The 16100-nt window shown below is 45.8% G+C and overlaps 2 protein-coding genes across 2 annotated transcripts; both read right to left on the bottom strand.

The window, feature by feature from the left end:
- Positions 1–417: 417 nt before the first annotated feature.
- LOC136993613 (protein FAM83D-B-like) lies at positions 418–5725 on the bottom strand. The gene is made up of 4 exons (XM_067307685.1): positions 5255–5725; positions 3335–3502; positions 2591–2715; positions 418–2342 (listed from the first exon to the last, which is right to left on the bottom strand). Exons 1-4 carry the CDS (start codon positions 5708–5710, stop codon positions 1958–1960), a joined length of 1134 nt encoding a protein of 377 aa, XP_067163786.1. The 5' UTR covers positions 5711–5725; the 3' UTR covers positions 418–1957.
- A 368-nt stretch (positions 5726–6093) lies between these two features.
- On the bottom strand, positions 6094–14378 carry LOC106488324 (protein FAM83D). Its single transcript, XM_013947176.2, has 4 exons — positions 13908–14378; positions 11309–11476; positions 10203–10327; positions 6094–9246 (listed from the first exon to the last, which is right to left on the bottom strand). Exons 1-4 carry the CDS (start codon positions 14361–14363, stop codon positions 8295–8297), a joined length of 1701 nt encoding a protein of 566 aa, XP_013802630.2. The 5' UTR covers positions 14364–14378; the 3' UTR covers positions 6094–8294.
- Between the last annotated feature and the right edge of the window lie 1722 nt (positions 14379–16100).

Below are 16100 nucleotides of genomic sequence, written 5' to 3'. Positions count from 1 at the left end.
CCAGAAAAAAATCTAATCACACTTCCTGTGCTTCTTATTCTTTCTCATCTTTCTTAATACTTCACAACGTTGCACCTCCACAGTTATTTGTCATGCTGAGTCTCTAGAATTGTTAAAATTGTTAAAATTCTAGATATTTCAATGTATTTTTCAGGTGAAATATATCAAAAACAGATGACCACAACTCTCACCACAGTATTTTGCATCATCACTGTATCAGCAACTTTGACTAGAGCTGGCACATGGAAAGAGTTGCTTATTAAAGAATGAGATGAATAACAAAGTTTAAAGTTATATCTGAGGAAACAAGGATATGCAGATAATCATTGTGAAAATAAGACACCACAAACATTTTATCATAGAGTACAAAATTACCAGCGAGATTATTTTTATTCTTATTTTTAACTGTTTTCCATAAACACAAAAATTCCTATTTCAAAATTTTTTACACGAGGATAAAAGTTAGACTGTTGAACTGTACACTATTAAACACTTAGAGATTAGGAAATCAGAACTATTACATTTCCATGACTGTAAATGCAGAAGAAAAAGGATTGCTGAGTTGTAGTCTAATCAGTACTTTATTGATGTATTGTACATAAAGACCATTTCTTGTTTCCAAATGTGTAATATAGGATAGGCAAGCTACACAACAACATACCCAATTTAATATTGTCCTGCTGATGATTAGCATTATGAAATTCCCTGGCTAAGTTTGAACATCCACATTTGAGGCCCACAAGGCACTTAGACAAGCATGTACCTAAGATTTCAGCAGCAGCAGAGCCTCAAGAACAGCTTGGGAAGACGGCACACGCGAAGGTGCCGTGCTTGGGCTAACAGGGGTTTCCTGCCATGGCAGACCATTGGAACTGTAGTGCATCTCTGTACAACTATTTGGGGAGGATTTTTTATTCATTGCTTTTTTTGCTCCAGAAAAGGAAGGACTTAACCAAAAACAAAAAACAAACAAACCAAAAAAATTTGAACTTGTGTGAAACCTTAAAAATGAATTATTCTGGTTCTGACTTTTATGTTATTGCCTATCCAGCAAAAGTAAGGCATTTGAGAAGTAGCAGCTTCTTCACTGATTTCAAATCTACTCAACTTTTCCCATAAATCAGAGTTAGACACCAGAAGCAGCCATAAGAAAACAACAGAGTAATGTCAAGAGAATGGCCTCATTTGCCTCAGCTAGAAACCTTAGTAAATTCTGAATAATGCTATCCCTTGCATTCAAGCATTTATAATGCATTTATTGCGATATTCAACAATCCAAGCATTCTTATAATTAAAAAGAAAAAGTAAGCTGGAATTCAGTCATGGCAAAAGCTTCATTAGCCAGCCATATTAGCTTGTTGCACTTAGCTGCATGGCTTTGTGTGAAGAACATGTAATTTGAGACCTACCAGCCTGGTACCAATCTACCAGTTTGCACATTTCAGTTACTCCATTTCAGTTTTGTTTCACAAAACAGTTCACAGGGAGCTTGTGGAACACAAGACTAAGCTTAGACTGATTTTAGAGCAGTAAGACTGTCCTGCTATTCATCTTTCGAAGACCTTTAAACAATATTTTCTATATCTAGATTCTTAAAAAAAAAAAAAGTTTGAGCTACTGAGCAAAGACATTGCTAACCCAGTAAAACGCTTAAGAAAATAAGTTGAAAAATAAAATCCAACAGAATACTAAAAGTCAGTAATGGCTTTCCAGGTGGTAGATTAAAACAACCAAACAAAAACCACTTATAAGCCTAAGGCAATACCATGATTGCATCTGTTGATCTGCATTAGAGGGGTCTCCAAATGAAACCACGATGCCAGTATCACTTTCTCTCAATTTGAAGTTTGTTTCCCAACTGCTCTCACAAACACATTGGTTTGTAAGACAATACTGGACATGGACCATTGGACATGGTTTCTGAGGTTCTGCTTCTCACATGGAGTGAATGTGCAGTTCATCTCTCTACAATCCAGTATGGCCTCATAACTGTAGAGCCATTCATTAGCGGAGGAGACACATGCATTGCGTTATTTGGCACATGGACTGCCTCCCTTGAGGCATGCAGCCAGCTTTGCTTCCTTTTTAGATTTCCTACAAATGCTCTAAGATACAAAAACTCCATTCTGAGAAAATTTTCCCTGGTAAAGTCTCTGGAAGCCATTGTTATCCTGACCAGCTGGTCCAACACTTTGTTCTTCTTGCAGCTGGATAACTCTTTGAAGTTGACAGGCTTTGACCGGGCATAAAGAATCCGAAATTCCAGGTCGAAGTGTGCAACTTCAGGGCCTGACAGAATCAAAATATTACTGCTGTTCAGTTTCCCATCTGTCCATGTAAAACTAGCAAAGGAAGAATGAGAAAATTCTGAGTCAATTCAAATAAAAATACACATTAAAGTATTAACTGAAAATTCAACACATTCAGTTAGATTGTTCTTATAACCTTAATAATTAGCAGTGTGCTTTTTTAGGACAAATGTTACACATAAACTGCTGATAAAAAAAAAAGCAGCTTTGCAATCTAACTACTCTTTTATTTTGCATGTACAGAAATCATGTAAAAGAACAGGAAGAAATTGGGCACTTGCCTGTACGAGCCTGTAGTCACGCTAATGCCATCAATTAACATGAACTTTTCATGGACTTTTCCGATAATTTTGGCACCTGACCTTGTGTAGTACTTGTTCCCAGTGATAGTTCGAATTCTCATCAACTGTTGAAAAGAATGATGTGGAAAACATTACTTGGATTTCAAATTTAGCTAATTATTTAAAGGAATAATACACACCCATAATAATCACTGATACTAGAAAAGGTTGCTTCCCCGTGGCACAAGATTCACTCTCTAGGGACCAAATGATAATTTTTGATGGGCAGAGGGAACCATACACTAAGGGGCAGACACAGAAATTGATTGCGCAGAATGTGATCCTAAAAATTTCTGCTGCCTAATCTTAGAGGGACCTAAACTCCATAGTCACCTGAGAACTTGATTCCCCATCAGCCTTCAACGTTTCAGCAAGCCTGAGCAACCCCAACTATGCTTTTAGGAACTGGACATTGCTCCTTCATCTTCTTGAATTCAATTATTCAATAAATTGAATAATTTAGTATTAATGCTTGAAAAAGCATCTGTGACACCTGCTTGTAAAGATTCCAGCTATTATATTACTGTCTTATGCAAGATTGGTTAAATCTTTCAAGGAAAAGCTAGAGCTACATAAAACGTACTTTTAATTGTGGCAGCACACAAAATAGTTTATTCTGACAGCTCAAGACTTATGGTCATAATAGGATCAACTCTGTATTCCTATAAATATTAAAAGGCTTACCTTTTCCTGTTCAAGATCAACTCCCAGATCTTTGCACATTTTCAGAAAGTGGGAAAATGAAGACTGATCTAGAAGAATATATGCTTTAACCTGCCGCTGGCTACAAGCTTCCAAGAGATCTTTGAAGATATCAGTATCTGTGAAGGAATCCATAACCAAGGCAATCATCTGCAACAAGTTTCATAAGAAATCATTAGGCTATTTGCATAGCATCCCAAGGGAGATGGCACATGTGGAATTTGACTTGCAAATTAAACATTTCCTCTTTTTTTCTTTCCTCCTTCTTTTTCTGGTGGTTATGGAACATCTGTGATATGAGATAGTTTCCTGTTGTTCACAGAACTGCTGAAACATTTAAGGGACATAAAAGAAAAAGAAAGGAAAAATAGCTCTTATTAAAATAAGCTTCTGTGAAGAGAATGGTATTTTGGTAAAGAGGATTACAGAGTACAGTTACGCTGAGGTACGGAATACACAATGTAAGTCAGTCCTTCCCTATTATGATTTATTCATGTCCCTACATAGTTAAATAAATAAATAAATAAGTAATCAAACTTATCATGGACAGAACCTGGTGTTAAACATTATTTGCCCTGGTTTTGATGTCACTTGAATGACTCGTACCTGATGATACTTTTTAAGATTTTTTATGATCACATTTATGGAATGTCCTTTTATATATAGTTTCAGTAGCAAACACTGAAGCTTCTTTTGTCAGGATCTGTATCTTTTTGGTTCATTAGGTACAAGCAACCTAGCCTGAAAACCTATTGTGGAGAGGAAAGGAAGAATTACCAGCTAGGGCCATTCTGCCAACGCATGTTAACAGGAAAGACGGCTTGTGTCTATTCAAAAATCAGGGTTCATCACCCCTTCCTAGCAATGATACCTTCTTGCATCTGTTCAGCAGCATGTCACTCATGATCTTAAATTAAAACTTGTACTAAAGCCCTCCCTTCTTTCGTATTACATAATGTCACCCTCAAGATTAAGTTACTCAAACCTGAGGATTCCCTCCTTTTCCACCACCTCTAGTGTGGTCCCAATACCTACCAAAGCAGAGGGAGACTTGACAGCTCCCCCAAAAACAAAGTGAGCTGATAGAGAAAGTATTTAGAGTCAGAAAAAAGTACTGAGAGTCAGAAAAAGACAGGCATTTTGCCATCAGTCTTCTTTAACTACATCAGTAACTTTTGGCATAACAGGAGGACTAAGCTGATTGTGCAGAAGTTTCGGTGGTGAGAATACCTCGTCCAAATCAGAACCCTTACAAACTAGTTGTGTTGCTTCCTCACACTGAGATATGCCAAAATAGGGATCTACCTCTGTAGAGGCAGCAAACCTCTACAGTAGCAAACCAATTAGGTGTCCATTTCCTAAGCAAGAGGTTTTTTTTCCTGGAAACAGGAAACCCTTTCCTCAAAAGCACTGCCCGAAGAGAAAGATGCATAAATTTCCAAAACTTAAATCGTCCAGAGTCCTCCAAGCTTTTCAAATATGAAAAGAAAAATGAAAAATCTCATTGGCTTCTGGCTCCTCTTTGAATCTCACCTGTCTACTCAAGATAAAACCGAGGTTTCTCTATAACTTATCCAGATTCTCGAGCTATTCCAAGCGAGGATCTGCAGAAGAGCCCAGGCTCCCTGGGCGAAGCCTTCCGCGAGCGGCAGCTCCTGCCGGCCCAGCCCAGCCCAGCTCGGCTCCTGCCCGCGCGCCGCGGTGCGAGGACCGCGCACGGGGCTGCGGCGGTGCGCGGCGGGAGGCGCTGCTGGCGCGGCGCGGCACAAGCGAGCCCCCAAACAGACGTGCCGCATCGCTCGCAAAAAGCGCGCCCATTGGAAGAATAAGTAATTCGGGAACTCGGGCTGAAAGTAGGAGCCGACTGCGGGCGAGGCGCGGCGGGCGCGGGCGCGCACTCACCTCGCGGGCGGAGCGGACCTGCCGCCGCACCGCCTCCTTGCAGCCGTAGGGGCGCTCGCCGCAGCCCGGCTGGAAGTGCGCCTCCACCCGCGTGAGCCCGCGGAAGGCGCCGCTGGCGAAGCCCGGCCAGCCCAGCTCCAGCGCCGGCGGCTCCACGTCCGAGCGCTCGGGGAAGTAGGTGAGCGACGAGGCGTCCAGCGAGGCGCCGAGCGACGGCTCGCCCGCGCCCTCCTCGGCGGCGGCGGCGGGCGGCACGGCGCCCCGCGCGATGGCCCGCACCTCGGGCTCCGACAGGAACGGCGGCACCTGCTCCCGCCGCAGGAAGGCGCGCAGCGCCGCGGGGCCGCCCGCCACCAGCGCCTCCAGCGCCAGCCGCTGCGCCTCGCTGTACGGCTCGGGCGAGCGCGGCGGCCACGGCCCGGCGCCCTCCTCCAGGCACTGCGACGCGTTCGCCATGGCGCCGCTCGGTTCCACTCGGCTCGGGGCGCCGCGCCGCCGCAGCGCCTTTATAGGCGCCTCGAAGCCGGGCAGGAGCCGCGGGAGGCTCTGCCTCCGCCTCCCGCCCGCCCTCGGCCCCCGCCCGAGAAGCAACCCCGGAATGAAGCGGGGAGAGTAAATACAGCCTGCGCCTGGCTCTCCGGCCCCTGATGAAAAGGCTGCTGCGGAGGTTAGGAAGAGCAGTTGGTCCTCTAGGACATGCGGCTTCATTCCAAGCTACTGCAGCTCAGCCAGAGTAGCAGGAAAGCATCGCCAAAGTAGGAAGCATTGCATTAGTCCCTGGGAGTCAAAATGCTAAATAGAAGACAAAGCTCGGAAATGACCAGGTAAAAACCCACGCAGCAAAGTGACTGTTTATTTGTAAACTATTTCTTGTTCCTATCGGAGTACCAAAACAGCTGTACAATATAATAAAGTTTAAAAAAGCACATAGAAAAACAAGTGTTTCATGTTGGTTTTGGACACATTTAGGCATTGCTGAACATGACCTCTCCAAAGCTAATCCTGAGAATTTTACTTTTAAGCTGTACCTTGGCTCCCTTGCTACAGCTCCCTTTGCCCCAGGTGTTCCAGCTCCAGGAGCCTTCTTGCAAGAAAGTACGTTATATGTTTAAACAAGTGCAGACAGAGCTTTTCTCTCACCTGCACCTCTCTGTACATCTGCCTTACGGCTTTAGGAAAGGAGTGCCCACTTTGAAATCCAGGCTACAAAAGCAGCTAAGCCTCTGTCACAATAGCTTTCAGATAGAAATGCTGAAGTTTGTAGAATAAAGTGTTGCTCTCCACACTTACGTTGCAGCCATCCTGAGTTTTCGATGTTCTTCTGTTCGTTGGCACGTTCATTGCTGTTTACAGGACTATCCAAAAAAGACAGCTGAAATGTGCCACCTACTGGACACAAACACTGAGAGTAGAGCGTACATTTGCCAGGCTCTGATCCGATCTGGCAAATTCAAGAGCAGGTTGGCCACCAAGATACTGGACTGCAGGTCCAGGGAATATCAGCACAGGTCAGATCTCAGAGGACCCACATACAGCTCAAGAAAGCAATCCATCAAGCACGCACACACATGTGCAGATACTACTGCTAACAAATGTCTAGGTGATCCATCTCCATCAGGTAGGAAGGAACACAGACTGAAATCCATTTAATGTTGAAGGCAGAGTATTTTCAAAGACACATAGGTCCCTCAAACCATTTTGTGTCCACTTTTTTTGAAGTTTCTCTCAAGTTGTTAGTGGAAAAAGGACATAGAGCAGGAAATACCAAAATACTTCAGATGCCACAGTCTGAAGAAAACATTTTTTTCTTTAGAATTACTTGTATGAAAATATTATCAAACAGAACCCACAGTGTTTTAGTGGTGCATTTGTCAGTTTGCTTTTTAGCAGGAGCTGTCATCTGTCCTTAGTGATTGTCTCGCTCCTAAGCTCACTCCAAAGAAGTTTGCAGGTCTGTTACTGGAAGCAAAATGGTTCAGACACTCCCAGACCTTAACAGAATTGGAAGCCAATTTAAGGAGCCGAGACTGCAAGTTTTAGTTCTGTGTAACAAGATGCACAAGAGAAACTTCTTTGAAGTAATCCCAAAAGAAAAGTACAAATGATATACTGCAGCAAGACACACTACCCTTCAAACACTGAACTTCAAGTGTCACCTGCTCCTCTCCCACTCACAAGAAGAAATGTCGCAGCAATATCTTCTCCATTAATATTCTTAAAGATGCAATGTATACAGCTTTCGGGGCTGAACACCAGAAACATCATGACTGTTCTCCCAAAATAGGTATGGCTATCTTGGAGTGCTAAGGTGCTATTTCTTGGTATTGGTTTCTAAAGGTGCTCCTCTGTAGCTGTGTGAATACACACACATGCACACAGGCATAAGAGGATGATTAAACTAAAGAGTTGGTTAGCTCAGTCCTATTTAGTCCATTTCAGAAGGCTTAAACAGTGGAAAAAGGATATAGCTGAGCACGAGAGCCTTCAATTGTTCTAACAGAGCCTTCACTTGATGGGAGAGCAATGCATTTAATTTATCTCTGAAATCAGACTTAGAATAAAATTGGCTTTGCGAATCTTTAATAAGGTTCTTTCCCCTCATGCCAAAGATAAAGTAGAAATAAAACCCAGTAATAAAAAGAAAAAATGAGTATACATAGATATAAACCAAATCTCCAAAGCCACTCTGAGCAAGATCTATCTGTCTCAAAATTTTCCAGGTTTAGATAACTTAAAGCCAGAGCATTAGCAATCCTACAAACCATTAATAAGTTTACTTTTCGGGTTAAACATCCGGAATTAAAATTAATGTCTACCACTAATGCATACAAGAGGAACACATAAGCACTTATGGTATAGATAAAACCATCTTTTTTAGTGTTTAAATTGCATAGTATAAAACAAAAGTGCTGAAAAGTGATACTCGTACACATAGATCAATGAAAGTTAAAAGTACTGGCAGAATTAAGAAGCAGCAGGTATAAAGTGACTGCACTAAAAAGACCAGAGTTTTTGTGCTCCACATTCAGCTGAGCAATTGTCATTTATTCAGAGAGAAGAGTGAAACGTCTCGGAGGCTACGCAGGCTGGCACTGATGTCACGCCTCTGTTTTAGAGTGCATCTTCCAGTGTATTGGCTCATGTAGTTTTCAGGCACTCGTCCCCTCCGGGACAGGATATCCACCATGTGGCTAAGCTTCGATCTGATAGTAGAGTAGTGAAATTGCCTCTCTTTATGCAGTTTTTGGAAATATTCTGCCCTGTGACTGGTAGGATACTCAATGGACCGAAGAGAAGACAGTGAGCTGGTAGAGCTTGCTAGAGAGCACTGGGATGATGATGAAGACAGTGATCGCAGACTAGAATTTGATACGGACTTCCCAGATGCAGAAGATCCTTCTCTTGATTGCTGCCTGTGAAGCAGGGGTGTTTCCGCACACTCATCTTCCTTTGTCTGTGTTACTGCAGTCTTCAACAGAACCGAAGTTTGTGTGCCCGTTATTTTAGCAGCAACAGAAGTTTGAGTGCCGGTTTCTACCGTTGCAACATTGGTCTGTGCAACAGCATCACACACAGTCACAGGCTTCTCTTCCCATGGACCAGTTTGAGTTGATGTGCTCTTCTGTTCCACTGTGGCTTCTCGATCGCTGAACCACTCCTCTTCAGCAATGCAAGAATGTCCCAGGTTATAAGGTTTGCCTCCAGGAGTACCTTCAGCCAGATCTATTTCTCTCAACAGTTTCTTTGGAGTACTAGACAATCTGGCAAATTCTGCTCTCAGATTGCTTTCCACAGTATACTCTTTTGACGACTCTGTTCTGTTCACCAGGTGATCAAATATTCCACTGTTCCTGCAGCTTGATGACCATTTAGGGCTGATAGGCTTCGACTGGGCATAAAGAATCCTGAACTGAAGATCAAAATGTTCAACCACTTGACCTGACAGTACCAGCAAGTTACTGCTGTTCAGTTTCCCATCGGTCCACGTGAAACTATTGAAAACAAGCCAAGATTCACAGTTAATCTCTAATGCATTTCAACACGTACAATTACAGATGAAACAGCACGATTCAGCTTAGAAGTGTTTTGCATGAGTTTTGCAAATAATCAGTAGAATATTCTCTCTTTTTCAGGGAAACCCCTATTTAGTCATTGTCAAATTCTTTGCTAGTAACACAGTAGCACATCTGTAGCAAAGGTAACTAACTCCTCTGACAACCCGCTCACAGCTGAGCTGACAGCTTTGTGCGAAGTGAGTTTATGTAGTTCCAAGAGAAGCAAGAAGTTCAGCCTTCAGCCACAAGCTCTCCTATTACCAGTTCAATCTCACAACCAAAAGACACACAGGAATCTGCTGAGTTTCTCTCCTTTCAGGTATTTGCATACAGATATTTGCCTGAAGATATGCAAGCTTGTCCCTGCTAGACTAGGTCAGAAGTGTCCAAGCGTAATAGCAGTCACAGAAAATTCTCAGTCAGACCAGAAGCAAATGAAACATAAGGGTTCACTATCTACCACAGACAGGAATAGGAGCAGACTGTTTTTCATTCCTTGATTTAGTTTTCAATTGAAATATAACCCTTCTAAGAAACCAACCCCTTTGCTTTCCCAAGCCCAGGTAACCAAACTATTAGGAGATGGAAAGGGATTACTACAGAGATACAAGGCAGCTTATGCAAGACACCTGGCTACGCTGTTAGCTGAAGCTTTTTTGTTGATTAATTTGAATGTCAGATACTCACATACCACTAACTGTGTGCAAACATATGAGTTGTGTACAGATTTCCAAAGCTATTTCCACCTTTGTGTTAATCCCACTTAGACTCAGTTAGTCCACTTGACATTGGTATTTATTAATACCAGAAAGGCAGCAAAGCTAATCTACCCATCTTTCAGAAATTCCCCCTTTCCAAAGCTTCATCTGGCACTAACGGACACCAATACTTGCCTGTAGGAGCCCGTTGTCACTCTAATGCCATCAATTAACATGAACTTTTCATGGACTTTCCCAATAATTTTGGCACCTGACCTCGTGTAGTACGTGTTCCCAGTGAGAGTTCGAACTCTCAGCATCTGTTTCAGAAAAGAGGGGAAAATAAACATCACATTTAAGCTGGCTTCCAAAAATTCTGATTAGCAATTCCACACAGAAACAACTAGGCACACCATGGAAGAGAGGCATGACATGAGCTTCCTTATATTGGTCTGCAAGCAAGTGTTATTAGTTACACAGTGCTATATTTCTGTTAGATTAGGAGTCTGCAGAGAATCAGCCTGGAGGGAACAGCCAATTCCAATCAATTGCTGCCTGTGAGTCTGGGCACGAAGCTAGGAGTGCTTCCCAGTCTCGAGAAACTCTCCCGGGGGCCAACACAAGTTTGCCCAAGCCAAGACAGAACACAGTCATGTCAGTTTATAATCAGAGGAGCTAAGTGTGCCACATCATTCACACCCAATGTTTGCCATCCCATTTAAAATAAAACAGCTATGTGTTAGGGAAGAAAAGAGATGTTTCCAAAGCCAAACTACCCTTGAACTTAACATCTCTTCTGTTTTTCTTAGAAGGTCTTTTCCTTTTATAAGTTGTTCCTTGAGCCAAAGAAATAAAGCTACTTAGGTTTTGCAAAACTAAATGTTTGAAAAATGCCACTTCTTCAGGACAGGTGCACACTGATCACAGGTCCGCACTCCACCCAGCACACTGGAGAGCTGCACAGCAGGGCTGTAGCTCCTACATGCAGGTAGTGTAAGGGAAGGGAAGCCTAAGGGTGCCTTTTCTGCACGGTTTTTGCTGAGTTTCTGAGCAGTTTCAAGTGTTGCATTAGAGATTATACTGAAACCATGCAATATTCAGCCTTGATCTTCAGAAGCACAGAGAAACCTTTCAAACAACTTTTATTTCAGTTCTCATCAGCAGACAGGATGCTTCAGCCTTTCAAAGAAGTCTCTTATTTATAAAAGCGTATCTATCTTTGATGACCATAAGTGTAACCTGTACCAAAAAAGCAAAACCAAAATACCTCACACACACAGCACACTGTATTTAACACTTACGCTTTCCTGCTCAGGACAGACTCCTAAATTCTTGCACATTTCCAAGAAATGGGGTAGAAAGTCCTGGTCAAGAAGGATATAGACTGGGACTTTACGGTTGTTATAGGCATCCTGGAGGTCACCAAAGATATCAATATCTGTGAAGGAATCCATCACAAGGGCAATTACCTGCAAAAAAAGACAACACTTGTTCAAGAGCTTTATATCACTCTACACAAGACTAGACCACTGCCTCCCTCCAGCCATTTTCTCCTGCTGATATCGAGCCTGAAGAGCTTTGTCTCACATCTGCTGTTGCTTTTGTGCACTTTCACAGCCTGCTTTCCTACATGATCTCCCATGGCCAGGCCTTTTTGTAGCATCTGGGGAGCTAGCCTAGCAGAATCACCAACCCAGACAGGTCATCTCCACTCCTATGGGATTATGGTTTATGCAAAATGGCTGTACCCACAGATCAGCTCACAGCAGGTTTTACAGACAAAGAGGGAGTTTCTAACCTAAAACGTACTGAGGACACAAGGCCAGAGGTCAGCAATCTTTCAGATGCAGTGTACCAGATGTAGTGTCTTATTCCCCAATTAAGTGTGTTCACAAGATCTTAGCAGAGGCAGCAGCTTCCTGAAGAGGGGAGCTGCTGTCACTGGGCTGTTCTGTCTGGAGCACTGGCCTCCAGCTCCCACCACATCAGGATACAAGAGACCCTGCCTCTCACCAAGGCCTGTATCGTTGTGGTCAAGTACCCTGGTACTTATTCAAGTAATGAAAAATTGTCTCATCCAACAGTCTACACACTGTTCTCCTCTCAAGACATTCTTCTGTGGCATACATGCTACAGCTAGCCTCCCTCCGTCACAGATAAATATCTCACTAACATGGACTATTTTCTCTTCAAACCCTATGGTAGAAGTGCACCACTATCCCTGTATAAATTATCAGAGCTGGGAAACCACGACTGTGCGGAGGCACAGACACGCACAGGATTTGGGTTCATGGCTTCTTTTACCACTGCTCCATCAGAACAGCTTCAAGGACAGTGATTATACAACTGCGGCAGGTCCCTGGGATCTGCCCTTATCAGACGGTAAGGCATACACGCTCTGCTGCGACCCGCCCCAGGGTGTATACATACGTATTGCAAAACAGCAAGGTGTGTGGCATTGCCTACGCTCAGAGGAAACATTTCCCACAAGAACAGGCTAAGCTTTGCATTCACACCTGTGTCCTGCTCCTTAGGGAATTGGCTCTAGAGTGGATGATTTCTTAGTTAGAAAACAGAGACATGCCGGCATTTCTAAATAAAGTTAGTTGATGCTTTTGTTTCTCCTGCTTTTCTCCACCCTGTCACCTGGCTGAGTGTCAAAGGAAGGTGAAAGTAAGGTACACTTGACAAGACCAGCCACTGAAAACAGGATAATAGGTGCACAATTCACATTAAATCCCCTTGGAAAAACTGTTGCTTTCAATGACTATTCAATTATCAGGATATTTGAGTTCAGATCCCAGAGTCAGCAGCTGAAAAGGAAATAAAGGTTTGCTTAAAACGAAAAAAGCACACAGTTCTGCTTAGAGGAAGTAGAGAAAACCCTTCTTCATAGGCTTGGCCCTCCAGGAGCGTGGAAGCAAGACAGGGATGTGGTCCACTCCAGTCACTCAGGCTGAGCATATTTTAGCAAGCTGTGAAGCGACTAAACAGCATCTGGAGTTTTAATTTTCCTCACATTAACTCCGAGGACTCAGAACTGATTGAGTGACATTGCAGGACATCTTATACTCAATAATAGGCATAGGGGTCAATTCTTCTCTTGACTTTGTGTCCACAGAAGAGCTTCCTGGATGAGGGATGTATACTGCAGTGACAAGAACAGCTTGCCTGGTTGGTGGCTTGCTGCAAGAGAAGGATTTTTGGCAGGATGCTACAAGCAAGAACAGCTTTTTGGAAAAAACAGATGTTTTGCACGGCATTTGCTTGAATCACCAGAGTGGTGTCATCTACCTAATGGTCAACCTGCGAGAACAGACTTTCATCCGTGACAGTCTCTGGCGAGAAGCCCATCGCTCGTGCCATGCTCACAAATGCCCAAAGCCTCTTGGTGCAGAAGCTGGCAGGGACCACGCTGAACAGCGAAGTCGGGGCATGCCCTGCGCGAGCACGGGCTGCGCCCAGAGCCAGCGGGTTACCTCACCTCCAGAAGCAGCTATGCTTTGAAGTTCGAGCTAAGCCAATCTAAGGGCTGCCGAAGAGGGTGGTTCCCTCCCGGGGAATCCAGGTAGAGGCTGCAAACTCAGGTAGCGTAACGGGCTACAGAGAACAGCTAGAAGCTACTACTCAACCTGATTTTTAGGCCACTCGCTGCAACAAATCACACCCAGCCCTGCAGGAGGGAAGTCCTACTACAAGGAGGCCTGCAGATCCCTTCGGGGCAGCAGGGGATGTGAAAGAGGTGAAGAAAGGTGAAGAAATCTTTATAATCATAGGGTTTTGTCTGTAGGTAGGATTCTTTCGTACGAAAGGACGTCACGCCACAGGCACGGCCTCCGAGAGACGGCAGGAAGCCCCTGACAGGGAGCGCAGCGCGGCCGGGCGCGGGCGCGCACTCACCTCGCGGGCGGAGCGGACCTGCCGCCGCACCGCCTCCTTGCAGCCGTAGGGGCGCTCGCCGCAGCCCGGCTGGAAGTGCGCCTCCACCCGCGTGAGCCCGCGGAAGGCGCCGCTGGCGAAGCCCGGCCAGCCCAGCTCCAGCGCCGGCGGCTCCACGTCCGAGCGCTCGGGGAAGTAGGTGAGCGACGAGGCGTCCAGCGAGGCGCCGAGCGACGGCTCGCCCGCGCCCTCCTCGGCGGCGGCGGCGGGCGGCACGGCGCCCCGCGCGATGGCCCGCACCTCGGGCTCCGACAGGAACGGCGGCACCTGCTCCCGCCGCAGGAAGGCGCGCAGCGCCGCGGGGCCGCCCGCCACCAGCGCCTCCAGCGCCAGCCGCTGCGCCTCGCTGTACGGCTCGGGCGAGCGCGGCGGCCACGGCCCGGCGCCCTCCTCCAGGCACTGCGACGCGTTCGCCATGGCGCCGCTCGGTTCCACTCGGCTCACGCCGCCGCGGCGCCTTTATAGGCGCTTTGAATCCAAACAGCGGCCGCGCCGCCGCCGCCAGTGGGGGAGCCGCGCTCCGCCCCCCGCCCTCGTTGGCTGCGTTTGAACGCGGCCCGCCCCGGCCCGGCCCGCGGCTCCCCGCGGCTCTTTAAACGGGGCTTCGCTTGCTGCCGCCCAGGCGCCGCCGCGCCCCAGCTCCCTCCACCTGTTGGCCTCCGCGGCCCCCGGCGCTCCCCGCCGCCGCTCGCCTCGGGGCGGAGCCCTCCCCGCCGCACCGCGGCCTCGGCCCGCACCGCCGCCGGGACCCCTCGCTCCTGCCCAAACGGGCCCGCGGCCCCGGCGCGCGGGGGCCCTGTCACGGCGGCGGCCATTTGCAGCGGCCGCGTCTCCGCCGCGGCGCCGTGGCGTGGCGGGGCGGTAAGGCCGGTGGCGCCTGTGCCCGCCTGTCCGCCGCCAGCCCCGCCGGGCTCTGAGCCCCGGGGGCCTCGTCCCCCTCCCCGCTGCCGCCCCGGGGCGCCAGCACCCCGGGGGCACGTTGCCTCCGTGAAAGCCCTGGGAGAAGGAGCCGCTCTCCCCCCTGGGCGCCAGAACCATCCTTAACCGACACCGCTAAATCCAGAACGAGCAGCTACGGCTCTGGCCTTCCTGCTTGTCCACGTGAAGAAATACCACTATAAGCAATAAATACATACATAAGATTATGCCTACCAACAGCCTAGATTTACTCTTCTAGGCTTTTCCTGGCAATACTTATGGTCATGTGAGAGGCAAAGGCATTCAGGCAGAGTACACAGAGTGGAAAGATATATTGAAAAGATGCCACATATTCCAAAATGTAAATAAATAAGAACCAATGGCATTTTTGGTATTATTAAAAGAAATTTAATATATTTTTTAAATTAAAAAATTGAATCTCTCTCTTAAAGACACTGAAGTCAGGTGCTAATACTGTCAGACATACCCTTTTGGCATGAGATTTACATACAGTTTAAGATTTTATGCATTGCTTCAACATGTTAAGAAACCATCTTTTCATACTTACAGTAGCAATAAAGTCAATTCCATACAATATCAAATATCCTTTTTTTAAAAAAAGTTTTAAATATATTAGACTCTGATTGCCAAAATGCCATTTTATACACAAAGCTGCTAATACAATATACAGTTCTTACATTATTTTTTTTCACATAAAATACATTTCATCAAGTTTTATTTGTACATCATTTACTACCGCTCGATGGAATTATGAATTATTGCAGAGGGCTTGCCACCATTTTTAAATATCCTGGATATGCAGCAGTCATAGCTGTACAAGGGTTATGGACACTATAGTTCATTCTCCCCCCTCTCACAGGGAAACAAACACTGCAGTCTATAGGCCGAGGAGTTAGAAGTGGCTATACTAAGGCTGCATTTGCCCCCCAAACCTATGTTTTTCCCCCCAACTGCAGGTAGAGATAATTGTATTGGTGTAGGCTTGGGAACTGGTGTCTTGAGCACTGCCTCCCCCACCACAGCTTCCACGTGCGGAACGCAGCAAAATATTCCAAGTTCTAATTTTGCCATGGCAGATGTTGCCAAAAGATCCCAGTCCTACTCTAATCATGTAGGAGGCCCGACAGGTCCATCTGCAGTTTGGCCAACATGTAAAGCTGAAGAACAGCCAGGAACTACCATTGTACGGCCACAGAGAAAAAAAAAAATATATAT

The sequence above is a fragment of the Apteryx mantelli genome, chromosome 18 (genome assembly GCF_036417845.1).
Source record: "Apteryx mantelli isolate bAptMan1 chromosome 18, bAptMan1.hap1, whole genome shotgun sequence".
In the NCBI taxonomy this organism is placed as follows: Eukaryota; Metazoa; Chordata; class Aves; order Apterygiformes; family Apterygidae; genus Apteryx; species Apteryx mantelli.
Note: the sequence above shows the minus strand (reverse complement) of the source record. Positions and strands in the feature narration are given on the sequence as shown.

Bases quoted from the DNA above. Each gene is read 5' to 3' on its own strand.
- LOC106488324 (XM_013947176.2), bottom strand. From the start codon at position 14,363: ATGGCGAACGCGTCGCAGTGCCTGGAGGAGGGCGCCGGGCCGTGGCCG. The intron at 10,328-11,308 runs GTAAGTGTTAAA...TTTCTGAAACAG, and splicing joins TCTGTCCTGAGCAGGAAAGC to ATGCTGAGAGTTCGAACTCT. The intron at 9,247-10,202 runs GCAAGTATTGGT...TGTTTTCAATAG, and splicing joins GTGACAACGGGCTCCTACAG to TTTCACGTGGACCGATGGGA.
- LOC136993613 (XM_067307685.1), bottom strand. From the start codon at position 5,710: ATGGCGAACGCGTCGCAGTGCCTGGAGGAGGGCGCCGGGCCGTGGCCG. The intron at 3,503-5,254 runs GTGAGTGCGCGC...AACTTGTTGCAG, and splicing joins AGGTCCGCTCCGCCCGCGAG to ATGATTGCCTTGGTTATGGA. The intron at 2,716-3,334 runs GTAAGCCTTTTA...TCTTTTCAACAG, and splicing joins TTGATCTTGAACAGGAAAAG to TTGATGAGAATTCGAACTAT.